General features: G+C 47.1%; 1 protein-coding gene across 5 annotated transcripts in view; it reads right to left on the bottom strand.

Moving 5' to 3' along the window:
- Positions 1–26,117, bottom strand: part of BMP2K (BMP2 inducible kinase) — a 284,761-nt gene that overhangs the window by 148,966 nt on the left and 109,678 nt on the right. For all 5 annotated transcript variants that reach the window (XM_033963569.1, XM_033963540.1, XM_033963550.1 and 2 more), the window contains exons 6-7: positions 22,935–23,016; positions 14,254–14,386 (exon numbers count right to left, since the gene is read on the bottom strand). In XM_033963569.1, coding sequence (XP_033819460.1) covers positions 14,254–14,386; positions 22,935–23,016 — 215 coding nt within the window. The remainder of the gene's footprint in view (positions 1–14,253; positions 14,387–22,934; positions 23,017–26,117) is intronic.

Here is a 26,117-nt window from a genome sequence, read left to right as displayed (position 1 = left end):
TGGAGGCTAGCAACTTCTTGCTGCCACTGGTTGTAGTGGAAGGTTTGTTCCTGTCCACAACGGGCAACATCGCCTATCTAGCAATCTCACAAAAGAATATGAGACGTCTCCAAATAATGCAAAATGCTGCGGTCAGACTTATCTTCAGGCTGAAGAAATTCGACCACGTGACACCCTACTATCAGCAGCTGCACTGGCTACCAACGGAAGCCCGAGTAAAGTTTAAATTTGCCTGCCTCTGCTTCAAAGTACTATACGGCCTGACCCCCAAGTACATAACGGACCTTTTCGCATTTTCTAATAACAAACTCAAGAGAAACACACACCCAATACTCATTTCCCCTCCACTTAGAGGCTGCAAAATGAAAAAACACCACGAACACCTTCTCTCTCACCAAGCAGTCCTATGGGGCAAAGACCTAGACCTAGACCAACTGTTCCAGAAATACCTAAACAATTGACCCACTCTCCCTCTCCCTCCCCCCTCCCTATTCCACCTGAACTTACAGCACTGTTATAAATATAATCTGTTATCTTCATCTTATCGTAACTTTACATTGCTATTTATCCCCAACAGGTCCTTTTGGACATTACCTACTAAAATGTACATATTACATTTTTGCTCAGCAAATTGTATTTCTATACTGTTGCCTCCTGAGGTCTCTGATCTCTGTATTTCCTCTGAATATCTACTTATTGTATTTCGCTGAATGTCCAGCACTCTTGATTGTAAACCGCCTAGAAGTCGCAAGATTGTGGCGGTATAGAAGAATAAAGTTGTTATTATTATTATTAAAGTTTCCCACCAGCACTGTATTTCTACGTAGAGTGATGGACTCAATGTCTTCCACTAGTTCGTCGTCTGCATCCTCCTTTTGTTTTGGTGGTCTGTATACAATGGCAAGATACAGGCATTTGTTATTGCCCCTGGCTAGGTTCACCCAGAGGGATTCTGCCATATATCTGATGTCTGTGATTTTAGTAACTTTGATGTTGTCTCTGATGTACAGAGCTACCCTTCCTCCTGATTTGCCCTCTCTGTCTCGACAGAGTAAGTTATATCCCGGTATGACCATATCCCATCCGTGGGCCTTCGAGAACCACGTTTCTGATATTGCCACTAAGTCAAGGTCGGCGTTTCTCATTTCTGTTTCCAGTTCCAGTATTTTGTTACCTAAGCTACGGGCATTAGCATACATGGCTGTCCATTCTTTCTGTTTGCATGGAGTGTCTTCTGACTGAGGTAGTTTGTCCCATTCAATCTTGTCTCTGCCCCCTCAATTTTGCCCTCAGTCTTGCCCTTGTCCTCTGAAATCTTGCCTTTGTCACCCTTATTAATGCTTCTGTCTCCTTCAGTGTCCATGAGATTTCTCCCCACTGACGCTTTGTCCATGCAGCTTTTCTTCCTTGATTTCCAGGTGGAGTCTTCTACTCTCCCTTTGTCCCCCTCTCTATCGACTTGATTCATTTCTGTAGATGCTAAGTTTCTGTCTCTCGCTCTATCCCCCTCCCTCCCTCCGACTCCTTTAGTATTCGCACGATTTCTTACCTCAGAGTTACTTACCCGATTTACCTCCAAGTTACTCACCTGACTTGTTTGAGAGTGGGTCCCCTCCCCTGGCTCACCTAGTTAAAGCTTTCCGGAATAAGTGAGCCAGGTGTTGACCCACAACGTTCTTCCCTCTTCTGGTTAGGTGCAGCCCATCTGGTCCTTGCAATCCGGAAGCCGAAGTTCATCTCCTTGCACCATCTCCTCAGCCACTCGTTGGTCCTCTTGATCCTTTCTTCTCTGGCTCTTCCTTTGTCTCTTAATGGTAGGATGGAGGAGAAGACCAGTTGTTTCAATTCTTCTCCCAGGACTTTAAAGTCCTCCTGAATTTTCTCCGGTGAGCTCCTGGCTGTGTCGTTAGTCCCAATGTGGATGAGGAGCATCGGGTAGTGGTCTAGGGGATTGATTATTGAGGCATGGCTATGTCTATTTAGAAATTGATAGGAAGTAATTTTTGCACTCTTGGATTGATTATTTTTCCAATGCAGGTAGTCACATCCTGGATCTTGGCTCCTGGTAGACAGCAGACCTCTTTTGCCTGTAGATCTGGTCTGCATACCGGTCCCTCTGTTCCTCGCAGCATAGTCCTCAATGACGACCACTCTATGCTTCTTGGAGGAGTGCTGATTTGTTGCTTCGTGAGTTGGGGTAGCCTGCCTGGTATCGAGATTACCCTCCTGGATGTCTTCTTGAATATTCTCTTTAGTTCCGCTGGTGGGTCTTGTAGGAGCTGAAATCTGTTACTCAGGGTGATCTGCGGAGTTGATGTGAGGTTGCTGTGCTTGTCTGAAGTTATCCAAGAGGATGACTGCTTTCAGCACTTGCTTGCAAAGGTGATTAGTTGCCAGGTGTCACCGTCTCAAGTCTCTTCTTGTACCCCAACTGTTACTTCCAATGTTGCATGACTGGTTGGTTCGGGTGTCTTGAGAATGGACCTGTCTTCGTGCATTTGCTCGGAGACTTGAGACAGTTCTAGGAGGACTCCATTAATGAATGCCTTGCCCTCTCGGATGCTTCTTAGCCGCTGCACTTCTTCCCTCAGACTAGTCAGTTCCTGTAGGATGTCACCGTTGAGCTGTAGCTGGGTGTCTTCTTCTGTCTGTACAGAGACTGAAATCTTCAGGTGGGGTTCAGCTTCTCTCTGTACAGAGATTTCTGCCTTCCATAGGAGGGGGTCCTCTTCAGTCTGCACGGAGACTGAGGCCTTCATCTGGATTTCTTCTGCTGTCGGGGGGTTGACCTTGATTGTAGCTCTGGTGCTTCTCGTCTTCCCCGCCATTCCTGGTTTTGTCCTCCAGGACAGGGTTGGGAACCACTGATCTAAAGGATGTAGTGTCAAAGTATTTTTAATGGTCCTTAGTTTCCACAGTGTACAAAAGCATTTCTTCACCACTATATTCGTGTGGTCAGCCTGGTTAGATGTGTGTCTAGTGTGATTCCCAGTATTTTTATAGTTTTGGAAATTGGGTATTCGTGGCTAAATATTTAATTGTAACAATGTTCTGGTAATTTTGTCTTTAGGGCTTGCCAAGAAGACTTTTGTCTTTTCTATGTTTAGTTTCAGTTTGAAATTGATTGTCCATTGTTCAATTTCAGCCATTATATGAGATGTGATCTAGAATTTCATTTGTTATGTTATTTAAAGGAATTAAGTTAGAAATATCATCTGAATATATCTAATAGTTTAAGTTTAACTTTTGTAATAGATGTCCTAAGGATGAGATGTAAATGTTGAATAGTGGGGAACCCCCAAGGGGTTTTTCCATGGGCTAGAGTAATTAACATCGCTGGCCACTCGGTATGATCTTTTTGTTAAGAAGTCCTGGAACCAGTTCTTAACTTTTCCTGAGAGTCCCATTGTGTCTAGGCATAGTAGCATTATTTTGTGGTCTACTAGATCGAAAGCACTACTAACAGAATGCTGGGCATCATTAAGAAGGGAATTACAACCAGGATGAGGGAAGTCATCATGCCACTGTATCGTGCAATGGTGCGCCCGCATCTAGAGTACTGCGTCCAATATTGGTCGCCGTACCTCAAGAAAGACATGGCGATACTTGAGAAGGTCCAGAGAAGAGCTACGAAAATGATAAATGGTATGGACAACTGTTCATACGCTGACAGGCTGGACAAGCTGGGGCTCTTCTCCCTGGAAAAGAGGAGGCTTAGGGGGGGACATGATAGAAACTTTCAAGATAGAAACATAGAAGATGACGGCAGAAAAGGGCTACAGCCCATCAAGTCTGCCCACTCTGCTTACCCACCCCCTGTCTATGCCCTAATGACCCAATTTCCTTATCTTGACCCTCGTAGGGATCCCACATGGGTATCCCATTTATTCTTAAAGTCTGGCACGCTGTCTGCCTCGATCACCTGCACTGGAAGCTTGTTCCAATGATCAACCACTCTCTCTGTGAAGAAATACTTTCTGGTGTCGCCATGAAATTTTCCGCCCCTGAGTTTGAGCGGGTGCCCTCTTGTGGCCGAGGGTCCCTTGAGAAAGAAAATATCATCTTCCACTTCGACACGTCCCGTGAGGTACTTAAATGTTTCGATCATGTCTCCCCTCTCCCTACGTTCCTCAAGAGTGTAGAGCTGCAATTTGTTCAGTCTCTCTTCGTACGAGAGACCCTTGAGCCCCAGATCATCCTGGTGGCCGTCCGTTGAACCGATTCAATTCTGCGCACATCTTTACTGTAATGTGGCCTCCAGAATTGCACACAGTACTTCAGATGAGGTCTCACCATGGCCCTGTACAATGGCATTATGACTTCAGGCTTTCGGCTGATGAAACTTCTATTGATACAACCCAATATCTGCCTTGCCTTAGATCAGGGGTGCCCAACGCGTCGATCGCGATCGACCAGTAGCTCAGGACGGCAACTCGAGTCGATCGCCGTCCTGGTCTACAGGCCGATCAGCCTTCCTCTCCAGTGTTCTCCCTAGGGCCTTTTAGCTGGGCGGTCTGCCCAGCTGTCATCTGCCGCTGCTGAACATTAAAAAAAAAAACCCAAAAAACCGGCTTGGAGATTTCAGCCCCTAGCGAACTTATGCTCCGGGCTCTAACGTGTGCATGCAGGCTTCTCTTCTCTTTCCTCCAAAACAGGAAGTTATGTCCGGGGAGGGGGAGGGGGGAAGAAGGGAAGCCTGCACGCACATGTTGAGAGCCCTGAAGCAAGCGTTCGCTACGGGCTAATGCGGGAGACAGGTTAGTGAAGCATTTGTTCTTGTTCCTGCCGGGTCCTGCCTACTTTCTGTTTCCGCGAAGGCAGGACCCGGCAGCATTTCCCCCAATAGGTTGATCACGATCTTGGGCTGATCAGCCTTCCTCTTCCCGATGGCAGAATTGACGTCGGGGAGAGGAATGCTGGTTGGCCGAAGCAGGGAGAGCTTGGGGCCTGTTATTGGTGGCGTTTGGGTCCTGGTCCCCGATGGTAATGGCAGTGGCAGTGGCTTGGGGAAGGGCAGGGAGAAAGAAGGAAAGAAGAGAAACAGAAAAAAAAGAAAGGGAGGCAGAGAGAAAGAAAGGGCAGGGAAGAGGAAGGAAAAGTTGGGGGGAAGGAATGAGGTCTGGAGGAGAAGAAGCATACAGGCTAAAAGAAGGGAAGAAAGATTGTATGCATAGTCAGAAGAAGAAAGTGCAACCAGAGACTCATGAAATCACCAGACAAGGTAGGGAAAATGGTTTTATTTTAAATTTAGTGATCAAAATGTGTCTGAATTTATATCTGCTGTCTATATTTTACACTAAGGTCCCCTTTTACTAAACCGCAATAGAGGTTTTTAGCCCAGGGAGCCTATGAGTGTCGAGAGCAGCGCTGGGCATTCAGCGCAGCTCCCTGCGCTAAAAACTGCTATCGTGGTTTAGTAAAAAGGGAGGGGGTATATTTGTCTATTTTTGTATGGTTGTTACTGAGGTGATAGTGCTTAGAGTCATCTGCTTTGACCTCTTTGAAAAACCCTGGAATAGGAATGATGATTAACATTTTCTATGCATACAGTGTGCTTTGTGGTTTTTTTTTTTATTTTATTGTTGGTAGATCATTTTGACTTGGTCATTTAAAAAGTAGCTCGCAAGCCCAAAAAGTGTGGGCACCCCTGCCTTAGATGAAGCCTTCTCCACTTGATTGGCAGTTTTCATGTCTGCACTGATGATTACTCCTAAATCTCGTTCTGCTGAAGTCCTAGTTAAGTTTCTCCGTTCAAGAAGTACGTCCTGCATGGATTTCCGCTTCCGAGGTGCATGACCTTACATTTCTTAGCATTGAAGCCTAGCTGCCAGGTTGAGGACCAACTTTCCAATGTAAGCAGGTCCTGCGCCATATAATTCTGTAAACTGCATTCACTTACTATATTACATAGTTTGGCGTCATCGGCGAATAGTGTTATTTTACCTTGAAGCCCTTGAGTCAGATCCCCTATGAATATGTTGAAAAGGAGTGGACCCAGGACCGAGCCCTGCGGCACTCCACTGGTCACCTCCGATGTTTTAGAGAGGGTACCATTAACCACCACCCTCTGAAGTCTGCCACTCAGCCAATCATTGACCCATGCAGTTAGTGTCTCTCCTAACCCCATCGATTCCATCTTGCTTAGCAGCCTGCGGTGTGGGACACTGTCAAAAGCTTTCCTGAAGTCCAGGTACACGACGTCCAAAGACTCTCCCAAGTCCAACTTTCTTGTTACCCAGTCAAAGAAGCTGATGAGATTGGATTGGCAGGACCTACCCTTGGTGAATCCATGCTGACTGGGATCCCGAAGATTCCCTTCATTCAAGATCGTGTCCAATTTGCTTTTAATTAGTGTTTCCATGAGTTTGCACACTATTGATGTGAGACTCACCGGTCTATAATTCGCAGCCTCTGCCCTGCAACCCTTTTTATGCAGAGGAACGACATTAGCTAATTTCCAGTCCAGGGGAACTTTCCCCTTACTTAGGGAGAGATTGAATAGCTCAGCCAACGGTTTCGCCAGGACATCGCTCAATTCTCAGAACACTCTTGGGTGCAAATTGTCTGGTCCCATGGCTTTGTTCACCTTGAGTCTTGCCAGTTCACTGTAAACTTTACCTGGTGTGAAAATTCTGAAACGGGTCTTCTGTGCTTTGTGTTGCCTTCAACTGCGGACCGTGTCCCGGTGCCTCACAGGTGAAGACTGAGCAGAAGTATTCATTCAGTAGTTCGGCTTTATCGGAATCTGCTTCCACGTAACTTCCGTCCGGTCTTCTAAGGCGTACTATCCCGCCTGTGTTCCTTTTTCTGTCACTAATATACCTGAAGAAGGATTTGTCCCCCTTTTTAATGTTTTTTGCCAGAATTTCTTCCACTCGAAGTTTTGCCTCCCTAACTGCCATTTTGACCGCATGAAGGGCATGGAGAAAGAAAGAACCAAATGCATTTTTCCCAGGTCCCTGTACAGTATTGAATCTTTGGGTTGGGGGTTTCCTTATGTGAAAAGGTAATTATGTTTATTTGATGCCCCTTTTCATGTGTTACCTCTGTGTCTGGTATTGAGAAATTGAGCGATGTTAAGAAGGTATCAATTTCAGTCACTTCTGGTTTATCCACTTGCTCTAAGTGTATGTTTATGTCGCCCAATAGCAGGTTGTACGATCCTTTTAGGGCATTTACAGTAAGAAATTCAAAAAATTCTTCTCTGGCGTTTGTCCATTTCTTGGGAGGGATATAGAATAATGTTGCAATCAATGACTCTTCTAATTGGGCATTAGTGATCTTACAAGTTAGTATTTCTAGATTTTCCATAGTTTTAAAATCTATCTTCTTATAATCAAAAGATTCTTTTAAAATAATTGCTAGACCTCCCCCTTTTTTCCAGCTTCTTGATATTGGAAGTATTTTGTATCCCTGTGGTAGAATTTCTTTTATGATAACATCCGTGTCAGAGACCATCCATGTTTCTGTCAGAAACAGGAAGTCAGGATTCATTTGCACTATCCAATCGTATATTATTTGTGCTTTATTTCTTATGGAACGGGTATTTAGGTAGAATCCCTTAAAGTTTTTGTAATTGGTTGGGGTGGGAGTTTCAGTAGATTTTAGCTTTATTAGGTTTCTGTTTTTGTTTTTGGTCTTGTTTCTATATGGTTTGAAGGATTTACAGGCGGTATTTACCACAGGGATTTGTAGTGGGCCTTGTTCTAGACCAGGGGTCCCCAAAGTCCCTCCTTGAGGGCCGAATCCAGTCAGGTTTTCAGGATTTCCCCAATGAATATGCATTGAAAGCAGTACATGCACATAGATCTCATGCATATTCATTGGGGAAATCCTGAAAACCCAACTGGATTCGGCCCTCAAAGGAGGGACTTTGGGGACCACTGTTCTAGACAGTCTTACAAAATTTGGTGGGAATCTGTTGATTTAATCAGCTTAGCTGGCCTGTGCCAGGAGAGGTGAGTAGGAATTGGTTGAAGGGGCTTTTCATCGTTACACCAGCATCTGGAGCAGATAAGATATAGTACCCCTAATATCAATTGGAATTTGTTAAAAATTGCCATTTTGTCTGATTGTATTTGATGAGTAGTCAGATAGCATAAGGTAATTGATCCTATTTTGGGGTTCAGGTGCTAGACTAGTATGGTCTATCTGTTTAGTCTATCTTCTAGTAATGTTTCTGTTTTGTCAGAAAATCAGATTTTAGGCTTGATAGTTATTTATGCTTTCCGTTTAGTCAGTATCTGGCTGTACGTTTAGTTGACAATAGATATACTTATCATGCAGTAACTTATCATGCAGTAATTGGCTATACTTTTAGAGAGCACAGCCAACTGTTTGGTTCTAGAAGTGTGTATATGGTCCCTAGAGAAAGCATACGAAACCTTTTCTTGACTAGATATTTGTTTGAGGCTTGGAGGTCGAGAATTGGAGAAAGGTCTCCCATCTTCTTTGGAATTAGGAAATATCTGGAGTAGAACCCAAATTTTCTGAAAAGGAGGGGGGAGGGGGACTACTTCTATGCCATTTAGCTGAAATAGAGCTTTAATTTCCTGAAGAAGGGACGTCTGTTAAGATGTGAAAGAGGACTCTCTTGGAGGGTGGTCTGCAGGAATGGTTATAAAATGGAAAGAGTAAACTTTCTTGATGACCTGAATGATGCCGATGATATAACAGAAGTCGACCTCCGATGGGTTGGAAAAGAGGCTGAGAAAGAGGAATTTTGGCTATGCTCTCTAGCAGTACGTCAAAAAGACTGGACTGGTTTTGGAGGAGTTGAAGACTGGGGCTTCTGAGGTCTCTGTTTCTGCCTCTTCTGTGGTGGGGGCTTAGAAGAGGATGTTGTTGGATACCATCTCTTATAGGAATAAGAAGTAGATTTTTGAGGAGGCTTAGATGGTTGAGCCTTCATCTTAGATCCTGTTAAATAATTCCAATTCTGCTCATGCTGAGTAAGTTTTTGAGTAGCAGTCTCTGTCCTATCACCGAAGAATTCTTCGCCAAGACATAAGAACATAAGCAGTGCCTTTGCTGGGTCAGACCAGGGGTCCATCTTGACCAGCAATCTGCCCACACGGCAGCCCATCAGGTCCAGGACCTGTTAGTACCCCTCTATCTATACCCTTCTATCCCCTTTTCCTTCAAGAAATTGTCTAATCCCTTCTTGAACTCCAATACCGTACCCTGTCCTATCACGCCATCTGGAAGCGCATTCTAGGTGTCCACCACCTGTTGGGTGAAGAACTTCCTAGCATTGGTTCTGAATCTGTCCCCTTTTAATTTTTCCGAATGCCCTCTCATTCTTGTAGTTTTCGAAAGCTTGAAGAATCTGTCCCTTTCCACTTTCTCTATGCCCTTCATGATTTTGTAAGTCTCTATCATATCCCTTCTAAGTCTCCGCTTCTCAGGGAAGAGAGCCCCAGTTTCTCCAATCTTCCAGCGTATGAAAGGTTTTCCATACTTTTTATCAAACGTGTCGCTCTTTTCTGAACCCTCTCGAGTATCGCAGTACTCCAGATGCGGGCGCTCCATCGCCCGATACAACGGCAGGATAACTTCTTTCGTTCTTGTTGTAATATCCTTCTTGATTATACCTAGCATTCTATTTGCTTTCTAAATGGCCGCTGCGCACTGTGCCGACGGCTTCATGGACTTGTCCACTACTACCCCCCAAGTCCCTTTCTTAGGTACTCTCACTCAGTAACAGCCCTCCCACCGTGTAGCTGTACCTCGGGTTTCTGTTTCCTCCGTGTAAGACTTTGCATTTCTCTACATTAAACTTCATCTGCCATCTCGTCGCCCACTCCCCTAGCTTGTTCAGGTCCCTTTGTAAATCTTCGCAGTCCTCTTTAGTCCTAGCCCCATTAAATAGTTTGGTGTCGTCTGCAAATTTTATTACTTCGCACTTCATCCCTGTTTCCAGATCATTTATAAATACATTGAACAGCAGCGGTCCAAGCACCGACCCCTGCGGAACACCACTCGTAACCCTCCGTTAGTCTGAGTAGTGGCCATTCACTCCTACCCTCCGGTTCCTACCCGCCAACCAATTTCTGAGCCATCTGTGTACGTCTCCTTCCACCCCATGGTACTTCAGTTTCCGAAGTAGGCATTCATGGGGGTACCTTGTCAAAGGCTTTTTGGAAGTCTAAATATACAATGTCTATGGGGTCCCCTTTATCCATCCGTTTGTTAATTTTTTCGAAGAAGTGCAATAAGTTCGTCAGGCACGATCTTCCCTTGCAGAAGCCACGTTGGCTTATTATCATAAGTTTATTCCTTTCTAGATGCTCCTCGATGCTTTCTTTTATCAGCGCTTCCGCCATTTTCCCCGGAACCAAGGTCAGACTTACCGGTCTGTAGTTCCCCGGATCACCTCTTGATCCCTTTTTAAAGATAGGCGTAACATTGGCTATCTTCCAATCCTCCGGGATCACGCCTGTTTTTAGGGATAGATTACAGACTTGCTGTAGTAGTGCCGCTATCTCCTCCTTCAGTTCTTTCAGTACCCAGTACCCAGTTCTTTCAGTACCCAGTCTTGAAGAAGTTCTTTAGGAGGCTCATCAAAATCCAAAGCATCAAGGAGTTCTTCTCTAAGCTCAGTGTCTGCCTCCAATTTGACAAGTAGAGCTTTTGCTCAACTGTCTGATATAGTTGGTAAATGAAAGTCCCTCAGAAGATGGATCTGAAGGGATACCATATGACTCAGGAGTAGATAATGTAGGCTCAAACTCAGTTTCAGTATGGTGATGTGACAGGTCAGAATCAACTTCTTGTACCCCAGGTGATTCTCTGTAGGTCGAAGATTTTCTAGGTGGAGGAGACTGATAAGTGTGAGAATGTCGAGAAGAGCTTCTTCAACAACATTGGTACAGAGTCGATGATAATGGAGAATGGTGCTGCATCGATGTAGACCTGGAATTGGTACCATGTGAACTCAAGAGTGCTACGCTCAGGCTGGGCCGGGACTCAGGGAGTCAACAGGTCACTGAGCTCCTTCCAGAAAAACTTATTGAGTTGTTCTTTGAAAACTTGCGGTACCCTTGGCTCAACAGCCGGTACCATCGGTGCTGCAGGATATTGAGGGGTGGGAGACTTGGGGGTTAGCGCCCAAAAAAAGATCTGGGTCACTGTGGACAATACAATGAAACTTCCGCCCAATGTGCAGCAGCAGCCGAAGAGATATTAAAAATTATTTTAAGAGAGATGGTTAACAAGTCTAAGAATGATACAATGCCTCTATCACTCCATGATGCAAACTCCCCCTTGAGTAGTGCATTCAATTCTGGTCACTTTATGTGAAGAAAGATATAGCGGAACTAGAAAAGGTTAAAAAAAAGAGCGACCAAGATGATAAAGGGGATGGAACTCCTCTTATATGAGGAAAGATTAAAAAGGTTAAGGCTCTTCGGCTTGGAAAACAGACAGCTGAGGGGAGATATGATTGAAGACTACAAAATCCTGAGTGGTGTAGAATGGGGATACAAGTGGATCGATTTTTACTCCCATCAAAAATTACTAAGACTGGTGAACACTTGAAATTACAGGGAAATACTTTTAAAACCAATAGGAGGAAATATTTTTTTACTCAGAATAGTTAAGCTCTGGAATACATTGCCAGAGGTTGTGGTAAAAGCGGTCAACATAGCTGTTTTAAAAAAGGTTTGGACAATTTCCTGGAGGAAAAGTCCATAGTCTTATTGAGATAGACAGGGGTAAAGCCACTGCTTTCACTGGATCAGTAGCATGGAATGCTGCTGCTACTACTTATGACCTGGATTGGCTTATGACCTGCTACTACTTATGACCGTGAAAATAGGCTACTGGGCTGGATCCAGTAAGGCTATGTTCTTATCTCCCATTATCATGGCACTTGCTGGCAATGCCACTTCTTATATGCTATTCCACTACAGATGGCTTGTTGTTTGTCACTTTGGATTTGTTGTTAGGGTTGAAACTAAGAATTTTACTTAACTATGTACCCAAACACCTACAATGTTTCACACTACCGTATTTTCGCGGATATAACGCGCGCGTTATACGCGTTTTTACCTACCGCGCATACCCCTCGCGCGTTATATGCCTGAGCGCGGTATACAAAAGTTTTTAAACATAGTTCCCACCCCGCCCGATTCACCCCCCCAGCAGGACCGCTCGCACCCCCACCCCGAACGACCGCTCGCACGCGCTCCCACCCGCACCCGCATCCACGATCGGAGCAAGAGGGAGCCCAAGCCCTCTTGCCCGGCCGACTCCCCGACGTCCGATACATCCCCCCCTCCGGCAGGACCACTCGCACCCCCACCCCGAAGGACCGCCGACTTCCCGACAATATCGGGCCAGAAGGGAGCCCAAACCCTCCTGGCCACGGCGACCCCCTAACCCCACCCCGCACTACATTACGGGCAGGAGGGATCCCAGGCCCTCCTGCCCTCGACGCAAACCCCCCTCCCCCCCCAACGACCGCCCCCCCCAAGAACCTCCGAACCTCCGACCTGGGGGCGCGGCCTGAGACACATGGTCGGGTTGGGCCCATGTGCCTCAGGCCGCGCCCCCAGGTGGGACCTAAGGCTCCAGGGCCTATTCTGATTGGCCCACGCGCCTTAGGCCCCACCAGTAGGCGGAGCTTTAGGACGGATGGGCCAATCCGGCCTCATTCCTTCGTTGGCTGCCTGCCGGACAGGCGGGTTTGGCTCCCGTCTGTCCGGCCAACTACCAAAGGTACGGGGAAGGGGGGTGGGGGGGTCGTGGGGGTCGGCCAGGGGGGTCGCGGGTCGGCTGGGGGGGCGGTCGGAGGTTCTTGGGGGGGGGCGGTCGTTGGGGGGGGAGGGGGGTTTGCGTCGAGGGCAGGAGGGCCTGGGATCCCTCCTGCCCGTAATGTAGTGCGGGGTGGGGTTAGGGGGTCGCCGTGGCCAGGAGGGTTTGGGCTCCCTTCTGGCCCAACTACACAAAGGTACGGGGAAGGCGGGAGGGGGTGTCGTGGGGGTCGGCCAGGGGGGTCGTGGGATCCCTCCTGCCCGTAATGTAGTGCGGGGTGGGGTTAGGGGGTCGCCGTGGCCAGGAGGGTTTGGGCTCCCTCCTGGCCCGACATTGTTGGGGAGTCGGCGGTCCTTCGGGGTGAGGGTGCGAGTGGTCCTGCCGGGGGGGGATGTATCGGACGTCGGGGGGGGGGGCATCAGGCTTTCAGGATGGGGACAGGACTTCAAGGGGGGACAGTGCACGGAAAGTCAGGGGGGGTGAACGGAGAGTCGGGACAGCGCACGGAAAGTCAGGGCAGTGCACGGAAGTCAGGGGGGCTGAACGGAGAGTCGGGACAGCGCACGGAAAGTCAGGGCAGTGCACGGAAGTCAGGGGGTTGAACAGAGAGTTGGGACAGCGCACGGAAAGTCAGGGCAGTGCACGGAAGTCAGGGGGGGTGAACGGAGAGTCGGGACAGCGCACGGAAAGTCAGGGCGGGCGAAAGGAGCGTCGGGCATCATGCGCGGTATACCCGTGAGCGCGGTATACAAAAGTTTTTGTACATATCATCGTGATTTCTGCGCGCTATACCCGTGTGCGCGTTTTACACGGGTGCGCGTTATATCCGCGAAAATACGGTAATGCCAGTGTTAGCAACATCCTCAAAACAATCACTAGTAGTATTTTTGTAGAATAAGGCCTCAGACACACCTCCTCCACCTTAGATAATGATTTGTATCTGGCAGGAATACTCGTGTATAATTCTCCTCATTGGCCTAAATTCATTTAACATATTTTATATTTGTTTTAAATTTATCCAACACTAATATATTATTTTTTAGAAGTTTTATAAATAGTTATAGTTTAACTTGTGATGAATTTCATACTCAACTTAAATTCATCATGTTTTCCATGCTACTGGGACTTAAGCCCCAGTAGCGTGGAAAACATGATGAATTTAAGTAAGGGTGAAGATTAGGGTCAAAAAACAGCGTCATGAGCAACACATAGTTCAATAGTTGCACCGGCCTTGATCAGTGATATAGCTAAAGTATCAGTTTAATATGGTTGACTATTTGGCTGCTCTTCCCATAAATTTGTTATTTTAATGGCAGACCTTAACATGCTGAAATTTTAAAAACAGAAAAAACAGTTGCATCTTTAGTAATTTAGCAGCCTAATCAAATCTACTATCGCCTTTGATCTCACTTTCTAAGGTAGCCAAAATAAATTAGCATCTTAATTATAGCCATTTAATTTGCAAAAAGCTTCAAATCAAAACAGCAAAGTACTTACTTATCAAACAGTGCAGTTTATGAGAATAGCGTGAGTTATCTGGAACTGTAAAATTTCCATCACATATAGCAACTTGGCTATCTCCAAAAGGAAGGGTAAAGAAGCAGAGCTTATACAATAAGCAGCCAAGTGCCTATAATACAAAGGACAAAAGCATTACCAATACAGTTATATTAAGTTCCTTACCTATGATTTCTATTCTTTAAAAACAACATTTTTATACTTTTAGTACATAAATTTGTACAGTATTTCAAACTGTTAATTGTAACAATGCTTGCCGCTACTCAATATAAGTAACCTGTCATCTGGGAACACTGAAGTGTCAATTTACATTTAAAACTGAAGAATACTTAAACCTAGGTAAAAGCTTAGCTTGTAAGCCCTACTGAATGTAAGTCACTCTGAGCTACCATTGAAAAGGACAGAAGTCTGAAACTAAGAAGAACAAGGGCCTGAAAAAGAACAAAAGAAGAAAAGGAAGGAGTGGTTCTAGAAAAGAGTCCAAGAAGTAAGGCTGATGCAGATAAGAGAAAGAAGCAATTTACAAAGGGAAAGAGATTGGGAACTTGTATATTGCCTTTTTGTAGTTTTAAAACCATACTCAAAGCAGCTTACATACAGGTACTTCAAGCATTTCCCCTATCTGTCCTGGTGGACTCACAATCTATCTAATGTATCTGGGGCAGTGGAGGATTACGTGACTTGCCCAGGGACACAGGGAGCAGTACAGGGTTTGAACTCCCAACCTTAGGGTGTTGAGGCTGTATCTCTAACCACTAATCCACACTAATGAGAAAAAGAGGAAGCTTGAACACTACTAGAAGGAAGACTAAGGGAGAGTAGAGATTTAGAAGCAAAAAGAGAGCAAGTTGAAGAAACAGCATACTAAGAAATCAACTGAAGAGGAAGAAGAATTGTAGGGCAAGACCCATAGACAGAGGAATTAACAGCAGGGCTACTAATTAGCCTATATGAAAAAAGATGAATACGTTGTGTTCAAGAGAGGAAATAGTTAGTAGCCAAGTTGCATTTTATACTCAGAGTAAAGATGAATGCAACCATAACATGCATGCAGGGACAAACTATTAATATTAACTAAATACAATACTGGCCAGAAAGCAATGTTACTTACCGTAACAGTTGTTATCCAGGGACAGCAGGCAGCTATTCTCACTAGTGGGTGATGTCATCCGACAGAGCCCCAATACGGACGTCTCACAAGCATGTTTTGCTTGAAGAAACTTAGAAGTTTCGAGATGCCCGCATCGCGCATGCGCCAGTGCCTTCCCGCCCGATGGTCCGGGCGTGTCTCCTCAGTTCAGGTAGCTAGCAGAGAAGCCAACCCAGGAGAGGTGGGTGGGACGTGAGAATAGCTGCCTGCTATCCCTGGATAACAACTGTTACGGTAAGTAACATTGCTTTATCCCAGGACAAACAGGCAGGTATTCTCACTAGTGGGTGACCTCCAAGCTAACCTCAATGGGATGGTGGGAGAGTTGGCAACTTAGGAGAATAAATTTTGTAACACTATTTGGCCAAACTGTCCATCCCTTCTGGAGAAAGTATCCAGACAATAATCAGAGGTGAATGTATGAACCGAGGACCAAGTGGCAGCCTTACAAATCTCCTCAATCGGTGTCGATCGGAGGAAGGCTACAGAGGCTGCCATTGCTCTGACCATATGGGCTGTGACCTTACAGGGAAGGGGTAATCCAGCCTGGGCATAGCAGAAAGAGATACAAGCCGCCAACCAGTTGGAGATGGTGCGCTTCGAGACAGGGCGTCCCAACTTGTTTGGATCAAAGGAGACGAATAGTTGAGGAGCAGTTCTGTGTGGTTTGGTACGATCCAGGTAGAAAGCCAAAGCACGTTTACAGTCCAGAGTGTGAAGAGCTGATTCTCCAGGATGAGAATGAGGCTTTGGGAAAAACACTGGAAGTACAATGGATTGGTTGAGAAGAAATTCAGAAACCACTTTAGGCAGGAATTTAGGATGAGTGCGGAGGACCACCTTGTCAGGATGGAATACTGTGAAAGGCGGGTCCGCCACCAAGACCTGAAGCTCACTGACCTGCGAGCAGAAGTGAGGGCCACTAGGAAAACCACTTTCCAAGTGAGAAACTTGAGGGGAGCCTTGTTGAGAGGCTCAAAAGGAGGTTTCATAAGTCGAGAAAGGACACCATTGAGATCCCAAACCACTGGAGGCGGTTTGAGAGGAGGATTGACATGAAAAAGTCCTTTGATAAATCTGAAAACCACAGGATGAAAGCCGCAATCGCACTCAGGTGGACTCGTATAGAGGTTGACTTGAGACCAGACTGAGACAGGTGTAGAAGATAGTCCAACACAGAGGATAGAGAGGCTCGCCGAGGCTCCGTAGAGTTGGAAATACACCATGAAGAAAATCTAGTCCATTTTTGGGAGTAGCATTGACGAGTAGCAGGCTTCCTGGAAGCCTCCAAGACATCCCTCACCGCCTGGGAAAACTGGTGAGGGGTTATGTTGAGAGGAACCAAGCTGTCAGGTGGAGAGAGTGCAGGTTGGGACGAAGCAGTGATCCTTGATGTTGAGTAAGCAGTGAAGGAAACACTGGAAGAAGGACCGGCTCCCTGCTGCTGAGTTGAAGTAGAAGGGAGAACAAAGGTTGCCTGGGCGACCGAGGAGCTATCAGAATCATGGTGGCATGGTCGGACTTCAGCTTGACCAGAGTCTTTTGAACGAGAGTAAATGGAGGAAATGCATACAGAAAGCGATTCCCCCAATCCAGCAGGAAGGCATCCGCCTCGAGGCGATGAGGCGTGTAAATCCTGGAGCAAAACTGAGGCAGTTTGAAGTTGTGGGGAGCCGCAAAGAGGTCTATCTGAGGCATCCCCCACTGTGCAAAGATCTGATGAAGGGGGTTGGAATGGAGAGTCCATTCGTGAGGCTGGAGTAGACAACTCAAGTTGTCTGCCAAGACATTGTCCTTCCCCTGAATGTAGACAGCCTTGAGGAAGGCATTGTGGTGAACCGCCCAATCCCAGACTTTGAGAGCTTCCTGGCAGAGGGAGGCCGAGCCCGTGCCCCCCTGCTTGTTGACATAATACATGGCGACCTGATTGTCTGTGCGAATGAGGACCACCATGTCGTGAAGCAGATGTTGAAACGCTTGAAGAGCATTGAAGATGGCTCTGAGCTCCAGAAGATTGATTTGATGGAGTCGGTCCGCACTGGTCCAGAATCCCTGAGTGCGAAGACCATCCAGATGTGCCCCCAAGGCATAGGTCGAGGAATCGGTCGTGAGAACCTTCTGGTGGGGAGGAGTGTGAAACAGCAAACCTCTGGATAGATTCGAAGAGGTCATCCACCAAAGTAGAGACTGCCGAAGAGCAGGAGTGACGAGGATGTGTCGAGACAATGGATCCGACACCTGAGTCCATTGAGATGCCAGGGTCCACTGCGGGATTCTGAGATGGAGTCTGGCAAACGGCGTCACATGAACTGTAGAGGCCATGTGCCCCAGGAGGACCATCATGTGTCTCGCTGAGATAGACTGGCGAGAAGACAGACTGGCAGAGATGAAGAAGAGCCTCCATGCGCTGAGGAGGAAGGAATGCTCTGAGACGGATGGTATCCAGGACCGCCCCGATGAAGGGGAGCGACTGGGTAGGCTGTAGATGAGATTTGGGAAAGTTGATCTCGAAGCCCAAACTCTGTAGGAAGGAGATAGTGGCCAGGGTCGCAGAGATGACCTCCGGCCCCGAGGGGGCCTTGATGAGCCAGTCGTCGAGGTAGGGAAAAACCTGAAGACCACTGCTCCGGAGTGCCGCGGCCACCACCACCAGACACTTCGTGAAGACTCTGGGAGAAGAGAATAGGCCGAAAGGAAGCACTCGATACTGCAGATGTAGATGTCCCACCCGAAATCTGAGATACTTGCGAGGCCGGATGAATGGGAATGTGAGTGTAGGCCTCCTTGAGATCCAGAGAGCACAACCAGTCGTTCTGCTCGAGGAGGGGATAAAGAGAAGCTAGGGTCAGCATGCGAAACCTCTCTTTGACCAAGAACTTGTTGAGGACCCTTAGGTCCAGAATGGGTCGCAGGTCGCCCGTCTTCTTCGGAACAAGGAAGTACCGGGAGTAAAACCCCCGGTTGTGTTGGTCCACAGGGACCGGCTCGACGGCACGAAGCCGGAGCAAGGCCTGAGCTTCCTGAAGAAGAAGGGCGGTCTGAGTCAAGTTGGAAGGATACTCTCTTGGAGGGTGGTCCGGAGGGACCCGAAGGAATTGAAGAGAGTACCCTTCCCTGATGATAGTAAGGACCCAGAGGTCGGTTGTTATCACCTCCCATCGATGACAAAAATGATGGAGCTGCCCCCCCGATGGGAAAAACAGGGGGAGGCAGAACGAGACTGGTTATGCTCTCGAAGGGACAGTCAAAAAGGCTGAGGAGCCTTGGTGACAGTGGACGGCTGAGGCTTTTGCTGAGCTTTCGGAGGAGGCTGACGCTTCGCAGGTTGCCTCGCAGGTGGAGCTTGCCTCGGTTGATAACGCCGTTGATATATTAAAGGCGGTCGAGAGGGTCGAGACTGCTGAGGCTTAGGCTTCGGCCGAATAATGGACTGAAAAGACTTTTCATGATCAGACTGTTTCTTCATGACGGTCTCGATGGATTCGTCAAAAAGATCTGCCCCAGCACACGGGATGTTCGCCAGGCGGTCCTGAAGATTTGGGTCCATGTCAATGGTCCGCAACCAGGCCAACCGGCGCATCGCCACAGAGCAGGCCGCCGCCCGGGCCGAGAGCTCGAAGGCATCATAGGAAGATTGCATCAACTGAAGTCGAAGCTGGGACAGCGAAGCAACCACTTCCTCAAACTCAAAACGAGCCTGGGATTCGACGTAGGGCGTAAACCTCCGAAGCACAGGAAGAAAAAATTCCAAATAGGTGGCAAAATGGAAATTATAATTCAGAACTCGGGACGCCATCATAGAATTCTGATAGATGCGTCGTCCAACCTTATCCATGGTTCTGCCCTCGCGGCCTGGAGGCACCGAAGCATACACCTGGGCTGGATGGGACCGCTTGAGCGAGGATTCGACCAGGAGGGATTGATGTGAAAGCTGAGGTCCCTCGAAGCCCTTATGATGCACCGTGCGGTACCGAGCATCCAATTTCCCAGGGACCGCAGGGATAGAGTACGGAGACTAAAAACATCTCATAAAGGTCTGGTCGAGGAGCTTGTGCAGTGGCAGGCATAAGGACTCGGCTGGAGGACGAGGCAAATGCATGGTATCGAGGTACTCCTTGGAGTATCGAGAGCCAGAATTGAGGGTAATGTCCAGGTCATCCGCCATCTGCCTCAGGAAAGAGGAAAAAGACAGTTGGTCTGCCAGCACCGGTCTTCGAGAAGGGCTGGAAGAAGTCGAGGCCTCGAGCTCCACCGAGGCCTGAGAACAACAGGGTGAGTAAAAAACTTCGGGGTCCTCGAACTCCGGTCCCGGAGGAGGAGACCCAGCCGAAGCAGAGTACCCCATACGAGGCAATTTCTTCTGAGGAGAGACGGTCGAGTGTCGAGAGGAATGCCTCGAAGAGTGCCTGGATCGATGCCCCTCATGATGACTGGATGGGGATCGAGCCCGTCTGGTAGAATACTGATCCCCCGAAGTCTCCATAGAGCAGATAGGACTCGAGGCCGTAGATCGGAGAGGCGGAAGATTTGTCGCTTCCCCAGACGCCGCCCAGGCTTGATAGGGGGTTCGGAAGAACTCGTCCTGCTTCCGGCTATGCCCAGGACTGGGAGGCCTCGAAGGTGGACGCCACACTGACTCATGGGGAGGAGTAACAGGCTCCAAAGGAGGCAAGTCACTAAGGGAAGCTTTCCTCGAGGGAATAGACTCTAAGGGAGGCATGTCACTAAAGGAGGCCTTCCTCGAGGTACTAGGCTCTAAGGGGGGCATGGCACTACCCGAGGCCGACCTCGAGGCGCGGGACGCTAACCGCCGCTCCTCCTCGCCGAGCAACGAGGTCGAGCAGCGCGGCGGAGGAGGACGGGGCGGCCCGCCCCTCGGAATCGGAACTGGGAGGTCACCCTGGATCGAGGCAATCATCCGGGGTCCCATGGTGTTCATGAGTTCCACAAACTGAGCCTCCAGAAGGGACCGCAACGAAGCCGATATGGAGGGATCCGCACCAAAAGGGGGCCCTTCCGCACGGTCTCCGCGCTCCTTCGGTGCTGAGTGCTTTTGCTTGCCAGCCTTCGGCACTTTGAGCACCACCGGTGGAACAGTAGGGGTCGGTACCTGGTCCGAGGAGACGGAGGAAAGCACCGGCGCCGAGGTCGAGGCCGAAACCGGCGTGAACGATGCCGGCTTCAGAAGACTCGAAACAGCCGGGGAGGCCGAAGGCTTCGTAGATGGAGTCGAAGCACCAGTCGATGTCGAAGCTGTAGGATCCAACGCAGCTTCCATCTTGAACATGGACTCCCACAGAAGACAGCGACGCTTAAACGCTCGCGCTGTCAGAGTGGAGCAAGGCCGGCACGATTTCGGAAAGTGGACCGGACCCAGACACTGGAGGCAGCGTCGATGCGGGTCCGTGAGCAAAATCGCGCACTGGCACTTGCTACACTTTTTAAAACCGGTGATCGGCCGGGACATAGGCCGGAAAAGCTCCGCCGCAAGGTCGAAGGCGCGGGGCCCAAGCCACGCGGCCGACCCGGAGTCGGAAGAAAAAAATTTTTATTTTTTTTTTTGAAAAAAGAAATCAAAGAAAGAAACAACACACGGCAAGAGTAAAAGGAACTCAACCCGCGGCGATGCAGAAGGCAAAAAAATCGAATTCAATGGGCGCAGAAATGAAGTAAACTTCTCAGCTCCGCGGAAGAAAAAGAACTGAGGAGACACGCCCGGACCATCGGGCGGGAAGGCACTGGCGCATGCGCGGTGCGGGCATCTCGAAACTTCTAAGTTTCTTCAAGCAAGACATGCTTGTGAGACGTCCGTATCGGGGCTCTGTCGGATGACATCACCCACTAGTGAGAATACCTGCCTGCTTGTCCTGGGATAAAAAATATAATAGAGAATTTTACTAATAAGTACAGAGCACTTAATCCTCCACTGCCCAGGTACATTAGATAAGATTGTGAGCTCACCATCACAGATAGGGAAAATGCTTAAAGTACCTGTATGTAAACTGTATGTAAACTATTTAATGGAGCTCAGACTACAGAGGAATGTGAAGAATTGCAAAGGGACTTGAACAAACTAGAAGATTGGGTGACGAGATGGCAGATGAAGTTCAACGTTGAGAAATGTAAGGTATTACATGTGGGGAGCAGAAACTCGAGGTACAACTATACAATGGGAGGGATATTATTGAATAAGAGTACCCAGAAAAGGGACTTGGGGGTATTGGTGGACATGACAATGAAGCCGACGGCACAGTGTGCAGCGGCCGCTAAGAGAGCGAATAGAATGCTTGGTATAATCAAAAAGGGTATTACAGCCAGAACGAAAGAGGTTATCCTGCTGTTGTATCGGGCAATGGTGCGCCCGCATTTGGAGTACTGCGTCCAATATTGGTCGCTGTACCTTAAGAAGGATATGGCGTTAGTCGAGAGGGTTCAGAGGAGAGCGACGCGTCTGATAAAAGGGATGGAAAACCTGTCATATGCTGAGAGATTGGAGAAGCTGGAGAAGAGGAGACTTAGAGGGGATATGATAGAGACTTATAAGATCATGAAGGGCATAGAGAGAGTAGAGAGGGACAGATTCTTTAAACTTTCGAATAATAAAAGAACAAGAGGGCACTCGGAAAAGTTGATAGGAGACAGATTCAAAACAAATACTAGGAAGTTCTTCTTTACCCAACGTGTGGTGGACACCTGGAATGCGCTTCCAGAGGACGTGATTGGGCAGAGTACGGTACTGGGGTTCAAGAAAGGATTAGACAAATTCCTACTGGAAAAGAGGATAGAGGGGTATAGATAGAAGATTACTGCACAGGTCCTGGACTTGCTGGGCCACCGCGTGAGCGGACTGCTGGGCACGATGGACCTCGGGTCTGACCCAGCAGAGGCATTTCTTATGTTCTTATGCTTTGAATGAGGTTGTAAAACTACAAAAAGGTGGTATACAAGTCCCAATCCCTTTCCCTATGGATCAAACTAGTGGCACTTGGATTTAGAGACTGGAGACCTATTGCTGGGATTACAGAAATCCCACAGCTAAAACAAAACCCAGAGAAAATACTGACCCCTGTGCAACAGGTCACCACTGGACTAGCATAGGGTGCAGCCTTATAAGAGTCCACATATAAGCAGAACAAGGAAGACATCCTTTTTCCTTGTTGGTTTAACAGTTTCCAATAAGCTTGTCCTGCTGTTATGTTAGTAGTAGCAAGACCAACAGTGATCCCTATTTCTGGTTCCTATCTGCCCCAATGATTCCAATGACATATCGGATAGCTCCAATAATTTCCACGCTCCAGATACATAAGGCTTAGATATGTTGATTACACAGACTCAGAGTATGGAGGGCCAGATTTATGATTCATTCTTACCCACAGTACACTTGGCTGCCATATAGCGCTGCTGCCAATATTTGCATGCTAGATTAAATACACAACAGTTCTCTTCAACTGTTCTGATTGTTCTGGAAAAAATCTTAATTCTCCGTTAAAAACACAATTCCTGATCTTACCCATATATCAGCTTTGGTGGTGATCAGCTTCCCACCATAAAGGTTGATCATTTCTGGAGCTCTATAAGAGAGAGTTGTATACCTGGCAATGAATTAAAAATACGTATTTTACAACTAAATCCAAACGGGAGCCTATGTTATTTCATTTATATCTGACTTTCAGCTCCAAAACTGGTTACAAGAATTATGTTTTTACTGTTTATGTCTATAAGGATGCACTCAATTTATCCGCTTATTAAACTGTTTCATACCAGAAAAATATGCTGTATACATGCTTCAGCTTAAAGGGGGGGGGAAGCAAGCTTCTCTAGAATACCAATTTTGTTAAATATTTTTGTTCCTAATGTAGTAGACGTTCATTTTAATACTCACGATCAATTTGGCTTAGCTCTGTCCTAACTAGAAATCATTCATCACAAAAAAAAAAAAAAAAAGATTAGATTCTTCCCTTGATAATATCTTTTCCAGTAGATAGGGATGGTATGCTAAACCAAGGGTCTTCCATCTGCTCCCACGAGTCTGCTGCAGGAGATACTGATCACTATTTTCTGCACCTCCTCCTTCTCTCTGATCTCTGCTGCCCTACAGAAGAGAACAGGAGAAGGAGAACTGGGAGACCCCCCTCAAACAGCAACTTGATCTTCTCATACAAAATAACACAATGCTCACAGACAGGCCAAGGAGAGGCAGGGAATAAAGTTAACCCTTATTAACAATAAGCCATAAGGAACTGTGGAACTCAGGAAAAAAACCCTATGGAACTATATATATCCAATATACATTTTCTTCAAATTAAGGACAGCTGACAAAGTTCAGAGACGCAGCTTCCAGCCAGCAAACAGTCCAGGCAGGTGCACTGATAACTGGGGGGGGGGGGGGGGGGGGGCGCGTCAGCATACCATCTCTATCTACTGGAAAAGATATTCCAGTGCAATAGGTGACATATTCTAGACCAGTGGTCTCAAACTCAAACCCTTTGCAGGGCCACATTTTGGATTTGTAGGTACTTAGAGAGCCTCAGAAAAAATAGTTAATGTCTTATTAAAGAAAGACAATTTTGCATGAGGTAAAACACTATAGTTTATAAATCTTTCCTTTTAGCTAAGTCTTAATAATAATATTGTCATTTATAGCTAAAGAGACATGATCAAGAAACTGTTTTATTTTACTTTTGTGATTATGATAAACATACCGAGGACCTAAAAATAGTACCTGGTGGGCCACGAGTTTGAAACCACTGTTCTAGACAGATGGTTATATCCCCATAGCCGCATGCATCTACAGAAGGAATCTATTCCGTATTTTTCCTCTTGCTTCTCCTGTAGTTCACCGAGCTCCTTATTTCCACCTACAGTTCTTTCCTTCTGCACGCGTGCCTGCAGGAGTGTTTATTCTGCTCTCCCCATTTTATTAGTTGTATTTTTCGTCCCTTTTTCATGAATTCCGGTGCCTCTACATATTCCCTTTTGGGTGATACGGATGACAATGCAATGATCTCCCCAGGAGTAAAGGCTGGCAAGGGTCGCTCATTGCATGGCCGCTGGTTACCCACTTGGGAGTAAAAGTGTTCCATCAACAGATTGGAGATGAGAGCCATTCAAGTACAACTAGTGCTGCAACCCTCCCAAAAGACCCTGAAAGGCAAAGCGGTCAGAAGAGTCATGAGCAACACCACAGTGGCGTACGTCATCAGACAAGGAGGCACTAAGAGTGCTCCATGGAAGCTGGAGGCTCTGTTACGTTTCCGCTGGGCAGAAGCCCACCTAGCAGCCATATCAGTGACGCACATAGTGGAAGTGAATAATACACAGACTCTCTCAGTAGCTAGACCCTGGATCCAGGGGCATAGAGTTAGAGAATAGGCAGCTTTCTTCAGTATTGTAAAGACCCAGGGTAGGACGACAATCATGATAGTGCCAGCAGACAACATATAGGCCTCTCAGAGCTTCAGCTGACATTTTGAGCTATTAAATGATGGTGTGGTCGCCTTAGTGCAACCTTGGTCAATGAAGGGCTTGTTGTGCGTGTTTCCCCCATGGCCTATGGTAGGCCGGGTCATTTGAAGAATAACGACCCATCACAGGTTGATGTTTCTTGTGGCACTGGATTGACCACATCATTCATGATACATGGATTTGGTTCAGCTATAATGGAATGGATTCTCAGACTGCTGATTATTCCAACATTTCTTTCACAGGACCTATTTGCCTTGAAAATTCTGAACGCTTTGGGAACATGGAATGGCTCTTGAACGTGTAAGCCCTAGCAAGTAAGGATATTCCAAGGTAGTCATAGTTACCTTCTAAGATCCAAGAAGTCAGCTATGATTGTGGCTTATACTAAGCCTTGGAAGGATTTTCAGCATTAGTGTGCAGCCGTATAGTACTCAGATAGCCGTAGTCCTGTTGTTTCTTCATGATGATCTTGAAAAAGACTTGGCAGATGGTATTCTCAAAGTTCAGTTAGCAAACCTCTCGTGCTTAGAGCTCAAATGGAGAAGTTATACTTGGTTTCCCTTCCTGTTATAACCAAAAATCTTAAGGGAGAATTGTGACTGCACCCTCTGTGCGACAACTGCGTTCCATGTGAAATCGCAGGTTTATGGCCCTCTGTAAACATAAGAACATAAGAACATAAGAAGTTGCCTCCGCTGAGGCAGACCATAGGTCCATCCTGCTCAGCGGTCCGCACCCGCGGCGGCCCATCAGGCCCATTGCCTGAGCAATGGTCTATACCTATCTATACCCCCCAATCCCTTTCTCTTCTAGGAATCTATCCAAACCTTCTTTGAAACCATTTAATGTTTTCTTGTCTACAACAGCCTCTGGAAGCGCGTTCCATGTATCCACCACCCTCTGAGTGAAAAAGAACTTCCTAGCGTTTGTTCTAAACCTGTCCCCTTTCAATTTCTCCGAGTGCCCCCTTGTACTTGTGGCGCCCCTTAATTTGAAAAATCTGCCCCTGTCTATTTTTTCTATGCCCTTCAGGATCTTGAAGGTTTCTATCATGTCTCCTCTAAGTCTTCGCTTCTCCAGGGAGAAAAGTCCCAACTGCTTCAATCTGTCGGTATATGGGAGATTTTCCATTCCCTTTATCAGTTTGGTTGCTCTTCTTTGTACTCCCTCAAGTACCGCCATGTCTTTCTTGAGGTACGGCGACCAGTACTGGACACAGTACTCCAGA

The sequence above is a fragment of the Geotrypetes seraphini genome, chromosome 1 (assembly GCF_902459505.1).
Source record: "Geotrypetes seraphini chromosome 1, aGeoSer1.1, whole genome shotgun sequence".
Classification (NCBI taxonomy): domain Eukaryota; kingdom Metazoa; phylum Chordata; class Amphibia; order Gymnophiona; family Dermophiidae; genus Geotrypetes; species Geotrypetes seraphini.
This window is presented reverse-complemented; position numbering and strand designations above follow the sequence as displayed.